Source organism: Microtus pennsylvanicus, chromosome 15, assembly GCF_037038515.1.
Source record: "Microtus pennsylvanicus isolate mMicPen1 chromosome 15, mMicPen1.hap1, whole genome shotgun sequence".
NCBI lineage: Eukaryota > Metazoa > Chordata > Mammalia > Rodentia > Cricetidae > Microtus > Microtus pennsylvanicus.
Genome location: NC_134593.1, coordinates 6,714,703 through 6,736,476, shown reverse-complemented (window position 1 = coordinate 6,736,476; position 21,774 = coordinate 6,714,703). Strand labels below are relative to the sequence as shown.

The following is a 21,774-nucleotide window of genomic DNA, read 5'->3' as shown; positions in this document are numbered from 1 at the left end:
AGAAGTGAAACTTTCATTATTTGCAGATGATATGATAGTGTACATAAGCGACCCCCAAAACTCCACCAAAGAACTTTTACAGCTGATAAACACCTTTAGTAATGTGGCAGGATACAAGATCAACTCCAAAAAATCAGTCGCCCTCTTATACACATAGGATATGGAAGCAGAGAGGGAAATCAGAGAAGCTTCACCTTTCACGATCGCCACAAACAGCATAAAATATCTTGGGGTAACTCTAACCAAGGAAGTGAAAGATCTATTTGACATGAACTTTAAGGCATTCAAGGAAGAAACTGAGGAGTATACCAGAAAATGGAAGGACCTTCCTTGCTCTTGGATTGGGAGGATCAACATAGTAAAAATGGCAATTCTACCAGAGGCAATTTATAGATTCAATGCAATCCCCATCAAGGTCCCATCAAAATTCTTCACAGATCTTGAGAGGACAATAATCAACTTTTTATGGAAAAACAAAAAACCTAGGATATCCAAAACAATCCTATACAATAAAGGATCTTCTGCAGGCATTAGCATCCCTGACTTCAAACTGTATTACAGAGCTACAGTGATGAAAACAGTGTGGTACTGGCATAAAAACAGAGAAGTCGACCAATGGAATCATATAGAAGACGCGAATTTTAACCCACAAACCTATGAACACCTCATTTTTGATAAAGGAGCCAAAAGTATACAATGGAAGAAGGAGAGCATCTTCAACAAATGGTGCTGGCATAACTGGATGTAAACCTGTAGAAGAATGAAAATAGACCCATATCTATCACCGTGCACAAAACTCAAGTCCAAGTGGATTAAAGATCTCACTATCAGTGCGAACACACTGAACCTGATAGAAGAGAATGTGGGAAGTACCCTACATCAGATGGGCACAGGAGATCGCTTCCTATGTGTAACCCCAACAGCTCAGACATTAAGGGCAACATTGAATAAATGGGACCTACTAAAACTGAAAAGCTTCTGTAAAGCAAAGGACACTGTCACCAAGACAAAAAGGCAACATACTGACTGGGAGATCTTCACCAACCCCACAACAAACAAAGGTCTGATCTCCAAAATATATAGAGAACTCAGGAAACTAGACTTTAAAATGCTAATTAACCCAATTACAAAATGGGGCACTGAACTGAACAGTGAATTCTCAACAGAAGAAGTTCAAATGGACAAAAGACACTTAAGGTCATGTTCAACCTCCTTAGCGATCAGGGAAATGCAAATCAAAACAACTTTGAGATATCATCTTACACCTGTCAGAATGGCTAAAATAAAAAACTCCAATGATAGCCTTTGCTGGAGAGGCTGTGGAGGACGGGGTACCCTCATCCATTGCTGGTGGGAATGCAATCTTGTGCAACTACTTTGGAAATCAGTGTTTCGGTTTCTCAGGAAATTCGGGATCAACCTACCCCTGGACCCAGCAATACCACTTCTGGGAATATACCCAAGAGATGCCCTATCATATGCCAAGAGCATTTGTTCAACTATGTTCATAGCAGTATTATTTGTAATAGCCAGAACCTGGAAACAACCTAGACGCCCTTCAATGGAAGAATGGATGAAGAAAGTTATATTACATCCAGTTATGCCAGCACCATTTGTTGAAGATGCTCTCCTTCTTCCATTGTATACTTTTGGCTCCTTTATCAAAAATGAGGTGTTCATAGGTTTGTGGGTTAAAATTCGCGTCTTCTATATGATTCCATTGGTCGACTTCTCTGTTTTTATGCCAGTACCACACTGTTTTCATCACTGTAGCTCTGTAATACAGTTTGAAGTCAGGGATGCTAATGCCTGCAGAAGCATTAAATGGAATATCTACACATTATAGTACTATGCTGCGGTAAAAAACAATGACTTCTCGAATTTTGCATGCAAATGGATGGAAATAGAAAACACTATCCTGAGTGAGGTAAGCAAGACCCAAAAAGAGGAACATGGGATGTACTCACTCATAATTGGTTTCTAGCCATAAATAAGGGACACGGAGCCTACAATTGGTGATCCTAAAGAAGCTAAGTTAGAAGGTGAACCAAAGGAAAAACATATAGTTATCCTCTTGGCTATGGGAAGCAGACAAAGTTGCCGGGGAGAAAATTGAGATCTTGGGGGTGAGGTGGGATAGGGGTAAGGGGAGATGGGGAGAGAAAAGGGAAAAGGGGACGAAGGAGGGAACTTGGGGAAAAAGTAGGATTGGGATAAAGGAAGGTTGGATACGGGAGCACGGAAGCACAATTTTTAGTTAAGGGAGCCACCTTAGGGTCGGCAAGAGACTTGAACCTAGAGTGGCTCCCAGGTTCCCAAGCCAAGGTCCCCAGTTAATTCCTTGGGCAACTGGGGATAGGGAACCTGAAATGACCCTATCCTAGAGCAATACTGACGAATATCTTGCATATCATCATAGAACCTTCATCTGGTGATGGATGGAGATAGAGACAGAGACCCACACTGGAGCACCGGACTGAGCCCCCAAGGTCCCAATGAGGAGCAGAAGGAGGGAGAACATGAGCAAAGAAGTCGGGACCACGAGGGGTGCACCCACCCACTGAGACAGTGTAGCTGATCTATTGGGAGCTCACCAAGGCCAGCTGGACTGTTACCAAAAAAGCATGGGATAAAACTGGACTCTCTGAACATGGCGAACAGTGAGAGCTGATGAGATGCCAAGGACAATGGCAAGGGGTTTTGATCCTACGTAATGTGCTGGCTTTGTGGGAGCCTAGTCAATTTGGATGTTCACCTTCCTAGATATGGATGGAGGGGGCGGACCTAGGACTTATCACAGGGCAGGGAACCCTGACTGCTCTTTGGACTGGAGAGGGAGGGGGAAAGGAGTGGGAGGAGGGGGGAAGGGGAAGGAGGGGGAGGGAAATGGGAGGCTGGGAGGAGGTGGAAACCTGTTTTTTTTCTCATTTTCTCAATAAAAAAAAGATTTAAAAAAATTACTTCACCCAACAAAAAGCAGGAAGTAGTGGAGAGAACTACATCCAAATTCCCTAAATGATTGTTTATAAAGGCGTTTACATTTAAAGGGGATACTCTATAGAGATGGGTACTTTGCATTGGTATAGATCTTTGTTCAATGATACAAATTTTAGGTCAGTTTTGTTATTTGTACATTTATGCTCTTGATTAAAGTGTTGTGTTTGTGCAGCTCATTTAAAATGTAGTGAATAATTAAGAAATATAGGCTAATAATATTCATCTTCAGTGATCAAGAATGTCATTATGTTAGTTAGGCTATCTAGATATATAGAGATATATATATTTCAGTTAGATAGATAATCTTCAAACCTTTCAAAGACTAACAGAATATGGCATTTAAAATGTTTTAAAAACTTAAAACTTCTCATGACACATCTGCTCTTGGCAGCACCAATCTACTTTAAGAGGATGATGGACATCAAAGAGTCTCCTCATGGAGTTTGTTAATCACGAGGGCAAGAAACTGCTCTTGCCTGAATTGCCTGACTGGACTTTCAGAACCCAAAGAAAAATTACTACTGAAGTTGTCTGAAGAATGTGAGATGGTCTTTCTGGGTTCCTGTGTCATGAACAAGTCTGCCAGACATTCTGCAGGATACAGAAGACCGTGACTGACAAACTACCAATATACGTGGAACTGTCTTGGAAATTTCCTGCTTCATGGAAAAGTCTGCCAGATACTATGTGCCTGTGGTCTGAAAATGGTATGCCTCAAAGTTACAGAAGAAATTTTCATGACTGTCCAGGCAACGAGATGTCTCTGTCAATTCTGGAATTTCAGAAGTTGCTTACAATGCACTTCCTGCTTACTTTCGTAATATATCCTTCTGAACTCTTTGATGTCTTTGAAGGAGTTGAAGAATAGGTAGTTACAATTATAGTGTTCCTTAGTTATAATAAAAGAGAAAGTAGATATAAATATTGTAACTATAATTCTTGCTTGAAAACTGTTTTGTTGTATGCAATCTTGCTATGTTAAAGTTAAAACCTTCCTTTTTAATTGGACAGAAATAGGGAGGTAATGTGGGATTCCCTTCTGTATGCTGTTAATCTGTTTTATTGCCATTGGTTAACAAAGAAGCTATTTTCACTCAATGGCTTAACAGAGTAAAGCCCAGCAGAAAGAGAGAGAGTAGGCAGAGTCAGAGAAAAATCATGTAGCCCCCCACAGGAGTCAAATGCACTGGCAACTTGCCGGTAAGTCAAAGCCATGTGGTGATACACAGATTAATAGAAATGGGATAATTAAGATATAAAAGTTAGTCAGAAATATACTTAAGCTATTGGCCAAACAGTATTGCAAATAATATATATTTTGTGTGGCTGTTTTGAGTCAGGGCAGTTGGGAAATGAACAAGCAGCCTCCAACAACACACATTTTCAGTTCAGACTAACCACACCCAACCTTTCAAAAGAATCTCACAACTCACACATAATTCCCTGGGGAGAAATACTATTGTTAAAAATAGGATATTCTTGACCAGACTGTGTTGAACTAGTTAGAAAATTTTCCTCCTGAAAGCCCAAGTCTCACCCCATCCACCACCAGCTTGTCAAAAGCCCACAGCAGATCATCCAATAATCCCAGACTATATACAACTGGATGGCAGAACTGTCCAGCACCACTCACAGAAAAGAGGCTGACAAACTGCTATTCAATTTCTATTACTGTAAACCAAGAGCTGGGCAATGGGAAGAGAAAATATTGGGATGCAGGAAGAAAGGAGAGGGCCGCATGTCAACCACATCCATGACTGTGAGAATCACTCATTTGGCATGTGCATGGGGATTTCCTCCTTGCAAACTGCTGCCCATGTGTGATCTCACAAGAGCCCTGCTGAGTGAATGAGCCCCAGGACCAGGAACTCACTTACTCAAAGCTCTGTGCACAGAATGCTACCTATATAATGACATGTGGGTGTATTATATGTTATTGACCCTTCTCCTTCACTGGACTGCAACTCCAAACAGAGACTCACGGATAGCTTGCCAATAATTCAGTTTCTCATGAGAGGCTAACGCCCCAGAAGTACTTGTGCATGAACACTGAAATGAACACCCCAGGTAGCATGAGGTGGGTGGCTGGATGGGAACATGGATAAGTAAGGTGATGGGTGAAAGCACAGGTGGGTAGATGGGCAGAGAGGCAGTCAAATGGGCAAAAGGTGCCCAACTTTACCCTGATTTGTCTGCTCCTACCTCTTGTTGCTGGGTCTTGAGGCCACTAGTCTCTTCCTCTCGGTCCTTACAGATCACATTCAAGTCCTCCAAGTGGTGCTTCAGTAGGAGGCCAGTCACCTAGTTATCCAGCTGTTTCTTTTTCTCCTGCCTCAGCATGTACAACTTCTCCAGTTGAGTCAGCTCCCCTAGGAGCCAGCTGTGCAGACTGCTGGAGACGCTCTGCATAGTAAGATCCTGCCAGCATCCTCCTGCCACCCCTGACTCCAGGAACCCCTGCCTCCAGCTAACAATCTCTTTCACATGGAGGAATACTAGGTCCAAGAGACAAAAGTTCAAGAGATGCATGGTAGAGCTGCTTGCTAAGAAGCAGAAAGGCTAGATCCCGAGTTGCGGACACTGAATCCAGAGAAAAATGAAGGCAAAGATGGCCATTTCACAACTTTTGGGGTCCATGCCAAGATGGGCACTTACTGATAGAAAACTGTCTCCTTGGTCAGCTCACTGAACTTCTCTGAGGTCTCAGTGTAATCAACTTCCGAGGTCCTTAGGTCTGACATGACCTGTACATGCTCCAATTCAGCTTTTCATAGAAAGGATATGGCTTGTGGTAGGGCCTAGAAACAGGAGGAAAGAACCTTGTGATCAGAGGCCTCAAGGATCATGATAATGCATGTTGTATCCCGGTCTACCACAGTCCAGTGAATGCCACATTCTGCATCCTATGTACAGGGACCTCCTGGTGCTTTTAAACTTGTTATCTTGGCACTAGATCAGCTGGCTCACAGATGGAGGATGCCATGGTTGCTTGTGTTCACTGTGTATGCTTAGAGACTCAGTGTAGCTCCCCATGTTACCAGGGTTTATGCTACACGTCTTGCCACACCAATATTACAATGACATTTCTCCCACTTCGGAACAGCGATTCTAGATCCCCTGTGACTATGACACAGGATAGTGATATGAGCTCCCACAAGGGATGCCTAGGGGTCATGAAGGGGAGTATGTAGGACAAGAGCTATGCTGCTTAAAGTGGGGTTTTCTGATCTCAGCACTAGCAACACCTGGAAATTGGTGCAGGCAAATCATCATGTCCCTTACAGACCCCTGAATCCCAGAGTCTCTATGGACACACAAACCTGAAAATGCATGTGCGTGCGCGTGCACACAAACAAACAAATAAAATCACAAACACATTAGGGAGAGGAAGCAGAGAGGGGAAAAAAGGAAGACAGACAGAGAGAGTGAGTGAGAGAGAGAAAGAGAGAAAGAGAGAGAGAGAGAGAGAGAGAGAGAGAGAGAGAGAGAGAGAGAGAGAGAGAACCATGTTTGCATGCTAAAGAAATTCACGGAGCATTATTGTCTAGGAGTATGAGGCACAAACCTAGAGAGAAACTGTGATGAGTCCCAGGACTTCTAGTCATGCACACAGATGGACAAAGTGGGAACGGGTCTCTCCAGCCTCTACCAGGAGCTTCCAGTACACAATCAGCTTTCAGACAAGTTCAAAGACTCACACAAACTCACAGCAGCTAGTATCTCACCTAAGCCACCACCTGTCAGGTCCTTCCCAAATGCACTCAGCGATCGGGGAAGTAAACATTACTATCTCAATCCCTTAGTTGTGTGACTCAGACCACAGGCTCTGGTTTTCATTTGGAGAAAGAAGAACAGCTAGAGTCACCACCTCCCTCCCCTCAAGCTTCAGGTCTGCCTCTCTTGAGAAGTACTTAAGACATGGGTCACACTGGAGGTCCAGTACTGAGAACCCAAAACCTTAAAGGAAAAAGGTGTGGGTGACATTGCTGAAAGTCCCATCAAGACTGAAACAATGAACACCTGTTCTCCATGGTATCTTCACTGATGAAGCTTGGGCGATCTAGCAGCTCATTTCTTTGGCTGTTGATCAGCTGTAGTTCCGTGGTCAGCCTCTCCACTTCCTGCTTCATCCGCTTCTTGATGAGGAGCATTGGGTGGCATTTTGGCTCCACAGCAGCATCTGTGGGTAGACAGAACACAAGTGAAACTGCACAGGACAAGGCACAGAGGACAGACAGACCACCCTGAGGCCCAAACAGAAAGATCAAGTTTGGAACCAAGTGACAAACCAAATTATTTGGCCCGGTTGAGTTGCACCCTCTGTGAATGTAATCTTTCCCATCACTATGTAGAGATGAGGCTACATAAGAAGCCAGGGGTTTTCTCTGCCTCCCTACACATGTTTCAGGTGAAAACAGAGACCACCTCTTCAAGCTTATTTATAGCAGCACAGGATGCAACATTGCCCAGGGCCCTGACAGTGGTTTCAAAAACCAAAAGAGAATGACAGAGTGCACAACCTCACAGGTGCTGTGAGGAGCCCAGATCTCCTGCCTGGAAGGGCTGTGAAATGAAAAGTCATGCAGGGGCAGAACATGATCAGCAGACTCACTAAGTCAGCCTACTGACAGTCCAGAACATGGAAGTTGGCATCGAAGAGTCGATCTCTGCCCTAGTCCCATGCCTCTGAGAGTTCTTTGGCTACACTAGAGAATTTGCTGCCCCCCTCAAATGCTGATCAGAACCCTAAGTGGGCCACTGTCAGGGAGAGGTGGTCAGAGGAATTCTGCTGTACAGTCAGGACACAATGTCTTAGCCAGAAGCACGTTTCTCTCCATGTGACTAGTGTCAGAGCCACTGAACCTAAAGGAAGCTACTGAGTGTGAGGTGCAGTAAGGCATGTCCTAAGGTACCTCATTAGTGCCTCCCTGCCTCCTGCTGTTTTTTCTCCTTCTGCCCAAATTATATCTCCAAACCCCAATAAATGTAGAAGCTAGATACTCCCACATAACAGTTTTGGCATGGCCAGCTCCTAGATTAGGGAGTGGACAAACTTATGTTCTGGAATCGTTGACTTTTAGTAGTTATGATAAAAAGGAGAGCCCATTTGCATCTCAGAGTCTCTAGCTCCTCTGCCCCATGACTGGAAGGCCCACCTCCTCCAGGAAGCTCAACATCTCCTGCCCAGGACTCACTGTTTCTATCCAGAGCATTCATTTGATCTTGTTTACTCTTCTGCATCTCTCCGCTTTCTGGATGATGATCACCATTCTCTCCCCCAAGTAGACTCCTCAGTCTTGACAACATCTCTAATGGTGTACCCTACAGTCACTGAAGGAATGGCCTAAGGGCAGCTGGTATTGCAACATCACTGGTGGCATCACGGGATTCCAGGAGCTTTCCAGGATACAATAGATTGTGCAGAGAAGAGACTGCTGATGTCATGGGGAACAGCCTTTGCCACCGTGCAAATAGCTTTCCTGAAATGACCAGTAGCCCAGGTTCCCTTTCCAGGAGCCTCTCTTGGAACACAGGAGAAGATCTTCAGCAACTATTCATTCTAAAGCTAGAGTTCCCTTAGCTTGATTGGAAGGCCCATAGTACTTTCTTTTTGAGAAATAAGCTATGCTTTTCAAACAGTGCCCAGAAACTTATTGTTCCTTCCTGAAAATCACTCTACTCATCAATATGAGCAATTAAATACTCCAGAGAAGTCATGTTACAATAAATGTAAATGAGAAAACATCATGTTCCCGAAGTACAAGTGTTTGAAAACACACACAGACGAACCATCTGGGTAGGCTACAGTGTAGGATTTGGTATAAGAGTACAGTCATAGAAGCCATAGGCTTAGATTTAGAAAACTGTCCCAGGTGCACTTAGAGAATGCACTCATCAGGCTCCTGGCAAAAGTGTGATGATCTGTTGGCAGAGGAAAGCTGAAATAGTGGATCCACCATGATGAAAGGCCTCAGGCTGAGTGTGATGCTCTCCACACTGCAGGAAAGACACCAAAGCAGGATTAGTTACAGGGCTCAGTAAGTTACAGCGAGGGTCTGACTAACGGAGGAAAAAGAAGGATAGTGGGAAAATAAAGACAACAACTGTAGACATATCTCAGTTGGCAGAGTGCCTGCCCAGCATGTGGCAAGTCCTGTGTTCAATGACTAGTGCTGCCCTCACTGGTCCTGGTGGCTCCACTTATAATCTCAGCATTGTGAAGTACAAGCAGGATGATGTAAGCTCAAGGTGAACCTGCAAAGCCAGTGTGAGGACACCTTGGGAGACATTAGACCCTTCCTCAAAAAATAAACCAGAAACCAACCCTACCTTTAAGGCCTCACTTCCCAATCCTTTCTAATTAAAAGAACTTACCATTCTCCCTAACAGTCTTTCATCTTATGGAGATGTATTGGTAGGTAAAGTCATCTTTGTAATTTAAGGACATTGCTCTTGCCATTCCTTAGGTCCACATAGATGTCTAAGGAAAGTGGGTTTGGTCATCATATCTACTGAGTAATAACCACTTCTGCTAGCATAGTACAACACCTATGACAAACTCATGTAACTATTGGCTATAAAAAACCAAAACAAGGAAGTTTGCCATTTAATCTGCAGGGTCTTCAGACTACCAGGTGTCACTGTCCCTGTGCTGAGAAGATCTAATCAGACCGGTGAGTATGAGCTATCCCTGGCTGGATGGTCAGGGAAGGGAGCACAGGGCCCCTCCAGCTCCTACTGCAGGGACTTCTTTGCCTCACACAACCGTGCCTCCCCCAAGTCTGCCCTACTGCCTGCAAGATCCTTGTCCCAGGAACAGTTCCTGCTGCTGCACTGAGGAGATCCATCCAGAGTGTCAGTCACACCATGATTAAACCAAGACACCAAGACTCTCCTGGCTGCATTTGAAGGAAGAGATGGGCAGTCGCCAATGTAAGAATTCTGCCAACAAACTGAAAGGCAACATGACAATACCAGAATCCAGGGATCATGCAACAAGAGACTTGAACACCCTATACCAGAAGAAGTAGAAGAAATCAACTTTACATGTAACGTTATGAAAATAATAGAGGATCTTAAACAGGATATGAAAAACTGCTTTAAAGAAACAGAAAAGACAAACAAAAATGTAGAAGAAATGAATAAATCTCTTAAAGATTTCCAAGAAAACCAAGAAAAAGCAATCAAACAGGTAATGCATACAGCTCAAGACTTGAAAACTGAAATGGAGGCAATGAAGAAAACACAAACCAAGTGAAGGCTGGATATAGAAAATCTGGGTAAATGAACAAGAACTACGAGACAAGTATAACCAACAGAATACAAGAGATAGAAGAAAGAATCTCAGACACTGAAGATACTATAGAGGAAATAAACTCATTGATTAAAGAACACAACAAATCCAACAAATTCTTAACACAAAACATCAGGGAAATCTGGGAAACCATGAAATGACCAAACCTAAGAATAACAGGGCTAGAAGAAGGAGAAGAATTACAACTCAAAGGCTCAGAAAATATATTCAAGAAAATTATAGAAGAAAACTTTTCCAACCTAAAGAAGAATATACCTATGAAGGTACAAGAAGCATACAGAACACCAAATAGATTGGATTAAAAAAGAGCATCACCTCACCATATAATCATCAAAACATAAAACATACAGAATAAAGAAAGAATATTAAGAGCTGCAAGGGAAAAAGGCAAAGGAGCATTTAAAGGTAAACCGATCAGAATTACACCTGACTTCTTTATGGAAACCGTGAAAGCCAGAAGGTCTTGGATAGATGTGCTGCAGACACTAAGAGACATTGGATGCAAGCCGAGACTCCTATACACAGCAAAGCTTGCATTCACCATCAATGGAGAAAACAAGATATTCCAGGACAAAAACAGATTTAAATAAAATGTGGCCACAAACTCAGCCTTACAAAATACTAGAAGGTAAATCACAAACCAAGTAATCTATATACACCCATAATAACACAAGAATCTGACAACCCTCCACCAGCACAACTCAAAGAAGGTAAACACACAATCACTACAACCTGAAAAAATAATCAGAATTAACAACCACTGGTCATTAATATCACTAAATATCAATGGACTCAATTCACCTATAAAAAGGCACAGGTTAAGAGAATGGATATGAAAACAGGATCAAACATTCTGCTGTTTACAAGAAATACACCTCAACCTCAAAGACAGACACTACCTCAGAGTAAAGGATTGGGAAAAGGTTTTCCAACCAAATGGACCAAAGAAACAAGTGGGTGTGGCTATACTAATATCTAACAAAATTGACATCAAACTAAAATCAATCAGAAGAGATGAAGAAGGACACTTTAGACTCGTAACAAGAACAATTTATCAGGAGGACGTCTCAATTCTGAATATCTATGTCCCTAAAATAAAAGCACCAAATATGTAAACGAAACATTACTGGAACTCAAAGCATACACCAAACTCCACACTCTAAACATAGATTTCAACACTCCTCTCTCACCAATGGACAGGTCAACCAGACACAAACTTAACAGAGAAATAACAGAACTAACACATGTAATGAACCAAATGGATTTAACACACATCTGTAGAACATTCTACCCAAACAGAAAAGAACAAACTTTCTTCTCAGCATCTCATGGAACCTTCTCAAAAATTGAAACCATAATTGGCAACAAAGCAAACATCCATAGATTCAAAGAAATTGTAGTAACCACCTGTGTACTATCGGATCAGCATGGAATAAAGTTATAATTCAACAACAATTCTAATCCCAGAAAGCCTACACACTCTCTGAATATGGCGGACAATGAGGGCTGATGAGAAGCCAAAGACAATGGCACTGGGTTTTGATCCTACTTCATGTTCTGGCTTTGTGGGAGCCTAGCCAGTATGGATGTTCACCTTCCTAGACCTGAATGGAGGGGGGAGGACCTTGGACTTTCCACAGGGCAGAGAACCCTGACTGCTCTTCGGACTGGAGAGGGAGGGGGAGAGGAGTGGGGGGAGGAGAAGAAGAGTGGGAGGTGGGTGAAGGAAATGGGAGGCTGGGCTGAGGTGCGAATTTCTTTTTTTTTTCTTCCAATAACAAAAAAAGGGCCACCTACTGACTGGGAGAAGATCTTCACCAACTCCGCAACAGACAAGGGTCTGATCTTCAAAATATATAAAGAACTCAAGAAACTAGACTTTAAAACTCTAATTAACCCAATTAAAAATGGGGCACTGAACTGAACAGAGAATTCTCAACAGAACAAGTTCAAATGTCCAAAACACTTAAGGTCATGCTCAACCCCCTTAGCAATCAGGGAAATGCAAATTAAAACAACTTTGAGATACCATCTTACACCTGTCAGAATGTCTAAAATAAAAAACATCAATGATAGCCTTTGCTGGAGAGGTTGTGAAGTAAGGGGTACACTCATCCATTGCTGGTGGGAATGCAAACTTGTGCAACTACTTTGGAAATCAGTGTGGCGGTTTCTCACCAAATTCGGGATCAACCTACCCAAAGACCCAGTAATACTACTCTTAGGAATATACCCAAGAGATTCCCTACCATATGACAAAAGCATTTGTTCAACTATGTTCATAGCAGCATTATTTGTAATTGCCAGAACCTGAAAACAACCTAGATGCCCTTCAATGGAAGAATAGATGAAGAAAGTGTGGAATATATACACATTAGAGTAATACTCAGCGGTAAAAAACAATGACATCGTGAATTTTGCATATAAATGGATGGAAATAGAAAACACTATCCTGAGTGAGGTAACCCAGACCCAAAAAGATGAACATGGGATGTACTCACTCATAATTGGTTTCTAGCCATAAATAAAGGACATTGGGCCTATAATTTGTGTTCCTAGAGAAGCTAAATAAGAAGGTGAACCCAAAGAAAAACATATAGTCATCCACCTGGATATGGGAAGTAGACAAGATTGCCGGGCAAAAACTGAGAACTTGGGTGTGGGGTGGGATGGGGGTAAGGGGAAATTGGGTGAGAAAAGTGAGAAGGGGATGATGGGGGGATCTTGGGGGAATGGGATGTTTGGGATAAAGGAAGGGTGGATATAGGAGCAGGGAAGTATATATCTTAATTAAGGGAGCCATCTTAGGGTTGGCAAGAGTCTTTACTCTAGAGGGGCTCGCAGGTGTCCAGGGTGATGTCCCCAGCTAGTACCTTGGGCAACTGAGGAGAGGGAACTTGAAATGACCCTATCCTATAGCCATACTAAAGAATATCTTTTTTTTTCTTTTTTTTTATTGAGAAAAGGAAAAAAAAAAACAAGTTTCTGCTTCCTCCCAGCCTCCCATTTCCCTCCCCCTCCTCCCACCCTTCTTCCCCTCCTCCCACCCTTTTCCCCCTCCCCCTACTCCTCTCCTTCTCCCTCTGTTTCACAATATAGAAACAGAAGAGGCATTGCCAAAGTCCTTTTATGAACCTACAGTTACTCTGATACCAAAACCGCACAAAGACTCAACCAAGAAAGAGAATAATAGGCCAGTCTCACTCATGAACATCGGCGCAAAAATCCACAACAAAATACTAATGAATATCTTGCATATCACCATAGAACCTTCATCTGGCGATGGATGAAGGTAGAGACAGAGACCCACATTAGAGCACAGGACTGAGCTCCCAAGGTCCAAATGAGGAGGAGAAGGAGGGAGAACATGAGCAAGGAAGTCAGGACTGCGAGGGGTGCACCCACCCACAGAGACAGTGGGGCTGATCTATTGGGAGCTCACCAAGGCTAACTGGACTGGGACTGAATAAGCATGGGATAAAACTAGGCTCTCTGAGCATGGAGGACAATGAGGGCTGATGAGAAGCCATGGACAATGGCACCAGGTTTTGATCCTACTGCATGAACTGTCTTTGTGGGAGCCTAGCCTGTTTGGATGCTCAACCTCCTGGACCTGGATGGAGGGGGAAGAACCTGGGATTTCCCACAGGGCAGGGAATCCAGACTGCTCTTCAGACTCAAGAGGGAGGGGGAATGGAGTGGGGGGGAGGGGAAGAGGAGTTGGAGGAGGGGGAGCAAAATGGGAGGCAGGGAGGAGGCAGGGAAGAGGCTGAAATTTTTTTCAAAAAAATAAAAGACTGGAGGGGAAGGGAGGAGAGTGAGTGGAGGAGCATGAGGGGAATGGGAGGAGGGGAGAAAGTGGAAATTTTTGAATGGAAAAATAAAAAAAGAAATCAAAATATTATTTGCAGTATTTTTCAAAGAAAACTTTAACTTTAACAGGTGCCAAAGAGATGCAACTGAAATTAACATGAAATGACATGACCATTTTGTTCCAATATGAATGACAGGATACTTCAGCTAGATCCACTTCGGGAATTAAAACAGAATCATCATCACAGCATAACTCCAGTCAACGGGTGCAGGGGAATGAATGCACCCCAAACTTAAGAAGGTACGTGCTTAATGCAGTCTGTAAATCCCCAAGAAATGAAGGTGTACAAAATGACACCAATTTATATCAGAGTCATCCCAGCTCATGGGGACGCCTGTACAGACAATAACCTTTCAAAAGCTGGAGCACTTCACCAGACCCGGAAAATGGAATGGTTTAAAAACGTGAATGAGCGACGGAAATAAATAGGGATGATAAGGGAGTGACAGTGGTAAACAAACAAACAAAAAAAATACATCATTTTGACAATGAACTCTCAAAACAGCTTCATTATGAAGTAGAAAAGCAAAGACCGAACACTAAAATCCAATTTTCCTTGTGAATTCCTGAATTCACAGTTGGGTCTGAAAACTTAGCGTGACCCAATCTTTCAGAGGCAAGATGGGGTGGGAATGGGGGTAGACAGTTTCTCAACTAGAAGAAAACAGGGTTTTCTACATCGTTTCATGCATCCCGCCAGTTCTATTTACCAAAAGCAGCTACTAGCTGGGTATGCACTAGGGCCCCCGCTGAGGATCTTAACGCAGTTTTCTGAGCATTGGTCACGCCCCCTCCCCCAGAGAAAGCGTGGGAAAATGCCCTAAGACTGCCAGGGCACGCAGTGCTTACCTGACTGATCCGCTGTTCCAGGGAGCTCTTTCCTGCGATGTCCACGCCGAGCACCTGTCCCTCAGAGGAAAATCCCAGCAGGAGCCACTGAAGCTCGCAGCAGGAGAACGCGGATCCATGGAGGCTGGGATCAGCGGCCGCGCCACCCACCCCTGGCCACGGATGCTAGGGAGAAGGGTCCACCCCCGCGTTGCTCTCGCCTGACCCGGGTCCTGTATCTCGCGCATGGCCGCGGACAACCGAGGCAGAGAGGCCATTGCGCGCGACCGCTCCTCAGACGCCCAGACTTCCCTCAACTAAGTTGAGCCCTCACAGGTCGGCTCCCCGGGCTCACCGGCGGCCAAGTCCGAGCAGCTCCGCGCCTAGGCGGTGACCGACAATAGGCGGCAGCTCCTTGGAGGCAGCTGGGGAGAGGTTGAGGATCCCTGATGTTGAAGGAGCCCAGAAGCTTAACAGGGGTCTCCTTGACTCCCCCTGCATACAGCCCCGCCCACCCGCGCATGCGCTGCCTGTGGACCTTGAGTAGACAGCTGCGCCCCCCCCCCCGCCCCCCCTGCCCCGGTGATCGCTCCTTCTGGGGGCGGGGCTTCTGAGGAGCTGTTGACAGTTGATCTCTTCAGGGAAAGAGAGTCAGTTTGAGAATTGGAACCCCTTTGGTCAACCATGTCTCAGTGGATGCCCAACTCCAGTCCCTATACTGGCAGCAGAAATTGAACCCAGTGAATTATATATTTAAAAAAAAAGTTGAGAGGGTTGGCGTGGGTGAATATGTCCAAGATATGTTATATGCATATATGAAAGTTTCAAAGAATTATATCAACACTTTCCCCTCGCAGTCCTAGGACTACAGGACTGAACCTGTGCAAATCTTGTATTTGCTGCCACAGTCTACATGAGTTCATATGTACATCAGTCCTTCTGTGCCTGGAATCACTGTTTCCTTGGAGTCATGCATGACCTCTGGCTCCTACAGGTTTTCTGCCTCCTCTCCTCACACCTCCCTGAGCCTTGTGAGGAGGGGTTCAATCAAAACATCCCATTTAGGACTCAATGCCCCAATGTCTGTCACTTTCTACACATTGTGCACTTGGGGGTTTCCCATCTACTAGCAGAAGAAGCTTCTCTGATGTGGATTGGGCAAGATGCCACTAAGAGACATTTTATTGCTATGTTCCTTTATCAGAATAATAATAGCAGGCATCCCCCAAGACCGTGACATATCAGTTTGGGGTTCTAAGCCACTTTGTCAGTGTAGGTCTGAGCTTTATCTCATGGAATCACAAAGTGGCTGGTTGCTCCCATAACATTTGTGCCTCTATTAAACTAGAATGTCTTGCTGTTGTAAGTCACAGGTTTGAGTTTGGTAATATTGCTGATTACCTTTATCTTTTGGTATCAAGCAGAATAGCTTCTACTACCATGACGGCTAATCAATAAAGGCAAAATTTCTAATTAGGCACTAACTCAGCTATTCCATATTAAATGATAAAAGTGAATGTTATTTTCAGCAATAGAGCCTTCCTATCAGTTTATGGAAAGTAATCACTGGCATTGGAAATTACCTACTATATTTGGGGGTTTCCGTGGGGCCTCTTTGGCCAAAAGCTCAGTAAGGTATCACCCATTCCTGGCACTGGAGGTTTTACTTGGTGGCATAAGATGTCCAGTTGTCAACACTGTTATTTGGTAACTCCATTCAGATTCCTCTCAAACATGCATGTGTTTTAGGAATCTTCTACAGTAGTAGGTTTCCACGTTGGTTCCTCAAACGCCCTTTAGTATTAGTTGTCCTCCCCATAGTCCCTCCTTTACCCTTTTCTCCCATCTCCTCCCATTTTAATTCTCCTAGTATCCCTGTCTCTCCACAACAACATATTCTATCTTTTATTCCTTCAGGGATTCTCCTTCCCCCAGTCCTTTACTTGGTATCCAACCTCTGTGGTTATTTGCAAATAACACATATATTGAAAGCTTAAAAGCTAACATCTACATATGAGAGAAATCATACGATGTCTTTTAGGATCTATGTTACCTCAGCTGAGATGATGTTTTCTAGTTCTATGCATTTACCTGAGAATTTTATGATTTTTAATAGTTGAATAATATTCCATTGTCTAAACGTATCACATTTTCATTATCCATTCATCAGTTGGTGGACATCTAGGCTGTTACCAGTTTCTAGCTATGATGAATAGAGCAGCATTAAACATAAATCAGCGAGTATTTTCATATTTGGGATATATACACAAGAATGGCTCAGCTAGATCTTGAAGTAGATTGGTTTCTAGCTTCCTTGGGAACCACAGTGGCTAGAGAAGGTTTACTCCCACCAGCAATAAATAAGTGTCACCTTTTCTCTACATCATTGACAGCACATGCTCTATTTTTTTTGATATTGGTGATTCTGGCTGGTATAAGATGAAATCTCAAAGTACTTTTAATTTGCATTTCCCTGGTGGCTAAAGATGTTGCACATGTCTTTAAAGGTTTCTCAGCCATTTCTGTTTCATTTTCTTGAGGGTTCTGTGCTTAGTTCTCTATCCCAAGTTTGAATTGAATTATTTGTTTATTTGATATTCAGCTTTTAATTTATATATTTTAGATATTAATCATCCATCAGATGTCTAATTGATAGAGAGATTTCCCACTCTACAGGCTGCTGCTTTGCGCAAATGATAATGTCCTTTACCATATAGAAGTCTCTCAGCTTCATGAGGTCCCATTTATTAATCATTGGTCTTAATGCCTCTGCTATCAGTGTTCTGTTCAGAAAGTCATCCTTCGTGCCAATGACTTCAAAACTATTTCTCCACTTTCTCTTCTGTCAGATTTAGGATTTCAGATCTTGTATTTATGTCCTTGATCCATGCATGCATCCAGTTATATTGGCACCATTTGTTGAAGATGCTGTCTTTTCTCCAGTGTATATTATATATTCAACACAATCGCCATCAAAATTCTAACACAATTCTTCACAGAAATTGAAATAAAAATCTCCAACTTTGTATGAAAACAAAAAATTCAGAATATATATAACATTGTTGATTTATTATTTTTATTAATAATTTCTGTTGGTGCAATATCCATTTACAACATTAATCATACTGATCCATGAGCATGGGAGATTACTGCATCTTCTGATTTCCTCTTTAATTTTCCATTAATTGCCAGTTTTTATTATACAAGTCTTTCACTTTCTTGGTTAGAGTTATCCCAAATTTTATGTCTTTGTCTTAGATGATTTAGTTTCTTGAGTTCTTTATATATTTTGGAGATCAGACCTTTGTCAGTTGCGGGGTTGGTGAAGATCATCTCCCAGTCAGTGGGGTGCCTTTTTGTCTTAGTGAGTGTCCTTTGCTTTGCAGAAGCTTCTCAGTTTCAGGAGGTCCCATTTATTCAATACAAAATCATGAAAACTGAAAAACTCAGTACAGAATGAAAAATGGGTCAAAACCAAAATCAACTTAACACTAAAATATTTTTGAATTGAATGAAAATGAAAACACACCATATCCAAAACTATGGGACACAATTCAGGGAATTTGAAGGGACAAGATCACAGCACTGAGTGCCTACCTAAAAAAAAGGAGTTCTCATATTTGAACTTAGAGGCACATCTGAAATCTCTAGAAAAATGTTAATTAATACCCCAAAAAATAAATGGAAAGAAGTAAACTGAGGACTTAAATCACTGAACTAGAAACAACAAAAAATAATTACAAAAATAAACAGTAAACAGAGTTGGTTTTGAAGCCTGAAGAAAATCAACAAGATTGAAGAATTACAAAGCCTTTTCAAAATCATCTAAGACAAAGACAGAAATTTTGGGATAACTCTAACCAAGAAAGTGAAAGACTTGTATAATAAAAACTGGCAATTAATGGAAAATTAAAGAGGAAATCAGAAGATGCAGTAATCTCCCATGCTCATGGATCAGTATGATTAATGTTGTAAAATGGCTATTCCACCAATAGTAATTATTAATAAAAATAAGAAAATCAACAATGTTGTATATATTCTGAATTTTTTTGTTTTCATACAAAGTTGGAGATTTTTATTTCAATTTCTGTGAATAATTGTATTAGAATTTTGATGGCGTCCCAATTAGGAGCAGAAGGAGGGAGAACATGAGCAAAGAAGTCGGGACCACGAGGGGTGCACCCACCCACTGAGACAGTGGAGCTGATCTACTGGGAGCTCACCAAGGCCAGCTGGACTGTGACTGAAAAAGCATGGGTTAAAACTGGACTCTCTGAACATGGCGAACAATGAGGGCTGATGAGAAGCCAAGGACAATGGCACGGGGTTTTGATCCTACGCAATGCGCTGGCTTTGTGGGAGCCTATCCAGTTAGGATGTTCACCTTCCTAGATATGGACAGAGGGGGGAGGACCTAGGACTTACCACAGGGCAGAAAACCCTGACTGCTCTTTGGACTGGAGAGGGAGGGGGAAAGGAGTGGGAGGAGGGGGGGGAAGGGTGGGAGGAGGGGGAGAAGGGTGGGAGGAGGTGGAGTAGGGTGGGAGGAGGGGGAGGGAAATGGGAGGCTGTGAGGAGGTGGAAACATGTTTTTTTTTTCTTTCTTTTCTCAATGAAAAAATAAATAAATAAAAATAAGAATTTTGATGGCGATTGTGTTGAATATATAATATACACTGGAGAAAAGACAGCATCTTCAACAAATGGTGCCAATATAACTGGATGCATGCATGGATCAAGGACATAAATACAAGATCTGAAATCCTAAATCTGACAGAAGAGAAAGTGGAGAAATAGTTTTGAAGTCATTGGCACGAAGGATGACTTTCTGAACAGAACACTGATAGCAGAGGCATTAAGACCAATGATTAATAAATGGGACCTCATGAAGCTGAGAGACTTCTATATGGTAAAGGACATTATCATTTGCGCAAAGCAGCAGCCTGTAGAGTGGGAAATCTCTCTATCAATTAGACATCTGATGGATGATTAATATCTAAAATATATAAATTAAAAGCTGAATATCAAATAAACAAATAATTCAATTCAAACTTGGGATAGAGAACTAAGCACAGAACCCTCAAGAAAATGAAACAGAAATGGCTGAGAAACCTTTAAAGACATGTGCAACATCTTTAGCCACCAGGGAAATGCAAATTAAAAGTACTTTGAGATTTCATCTTATACCAGCCAGAATCACCAATATCAAAAAAAATAGAGCATGTGCTGTCAATGATGTAGAGAAAAGGTGACACTTATTTATTGCTGGTGGGAGTAAACCTTCTCTAGCCACTGTGGTTCCCAAGGAAGCTAGAAACCAATCTACTTCAAGATCTAGCTGAGCCATTCTTGTGTATATATCCCAAATATGAAAATACTCGCTGATTTATGTTTAATGCTGCTCTATTCATCATAGCTAGAAACTGGTAACAGCCTAGATGTCCACCAACTGATGAATGGATAATGAAAATGTGATACGTTTAGACAATGGAATATTATTCAACTATTAAAAATCATAAAATTCTCAGGTAAATGCATAGAACTAGAAAACATCATCTCAGCTGAGGTAACATAGATCCTAAAAGACATCGTATGATTTCTCTCATATGTAGATGTTAGCTTTTAAGCTTTCAATATATGTGTTATTTGCAAATAACCACAGAGGTTGGATACCAAGTAAAGGACTGGGGGAAGGAGAATCCCTGAAGGAATAAAAGATAGAATATGTTGTTGTGGAGAGACAGGGATACTAGGAGAATTAAAATGGGAGGAGATGGGAGAAAAGGGTAAAGGAGGGACTATGGGGGAGGACAACTAATACTAAAGGGCGTTTGAGGAACCAACGTGGAAACCTACTACTGTAGAAGATTCCTAAAACACATGCATGTTTGAGAGGAATCTGAATGGAGTTACCAAATAACAGTGTTGACAACTGGACATCTTATGCCACCAAGTAAAACCTCCAGTGCCAGGAATGGGTGATACCTTACTGAGCTTTTGGCCAAAGAGGCCCCACGGAAACCCCCAAATATAGTAGGTAATTTCCAATGCCAGTGATTACTTTCCATAAACTGATAGGAAGGCTCTATTGCTGAAAATAACATTCACTTTTATCATTTAATATGGAATAGCTGAGTTAGTGCCTAATTAGAAATTTTGCCTTTATTGATTAGCCGTCATGGGTAGTAGAAGCTATTCTGCTTGATACCAAAAGATAAAGGTAATCAGCAATATTACCAAACTCAAACCTGTGACTTACAACAGCAAGACATTCTAGTTTAATAGAGGCACAAATGTTATGGGAGCAACCAGCCACTTTGTGATTCCATGAGATAAAGCTCAGACCTACACTGACAAAGTGGCTTAAACCCCAAACTGATATGTCACGGTCTTGGGGGATGCCTGCTATTATTATTCTGATAAAGGAACATAGCAATAAAATGTCTCTTAATGGCACCTTTCCCAATCCATATCAGAGAAGCTTCTTCATCTAGTAGATGGGAAACCCCCAAGTGCACAATGTGTAGAAAGTGACAGACATTGGGGCATTGAGTCCTAAATGGGATGTTTTGATTGAACCCCTCCCCACAAGGCTCAGGGAGGTGTGAGGAGAGGAGGCAGAAAACCTGTAGGAGCCAGAGGTGATGCATGACTCCAAGGAAACAGTGACTTCCAGGCACAGAAGGACTGATGTACATATGAACTCATGTAGACTGTGGCAGCAAATACAAGATTTGCACAGGTTCAGTCCTGTAGTCCT

General features: G+C 42.4%; 1 protein-coding gene across 1 annotated transcript in view; it reads right to left on the bottom strand.

The window, feature by feature from the left end:
- Positions 1-5,792, bottom strand: part of LOC142835962 (uncharacterized) — a 73,976-nt gene extending 68,184 nt beyond the window's left edge. The window contains exon 1 of the mRNA XM_075949810.1: positions 5,653-5,792. Coding sequence (XP_075805925.1) covers positions 5,653-5,738 — 86 coding nt within the window. The 5' untranslated portion in view covers positions 5,739-5,792. The remainder of the gene's footprint in view (positions 1-5,652) is intronic.
- Positions 5,793-21,774: the final 15,982 nt, after the last annotated feature.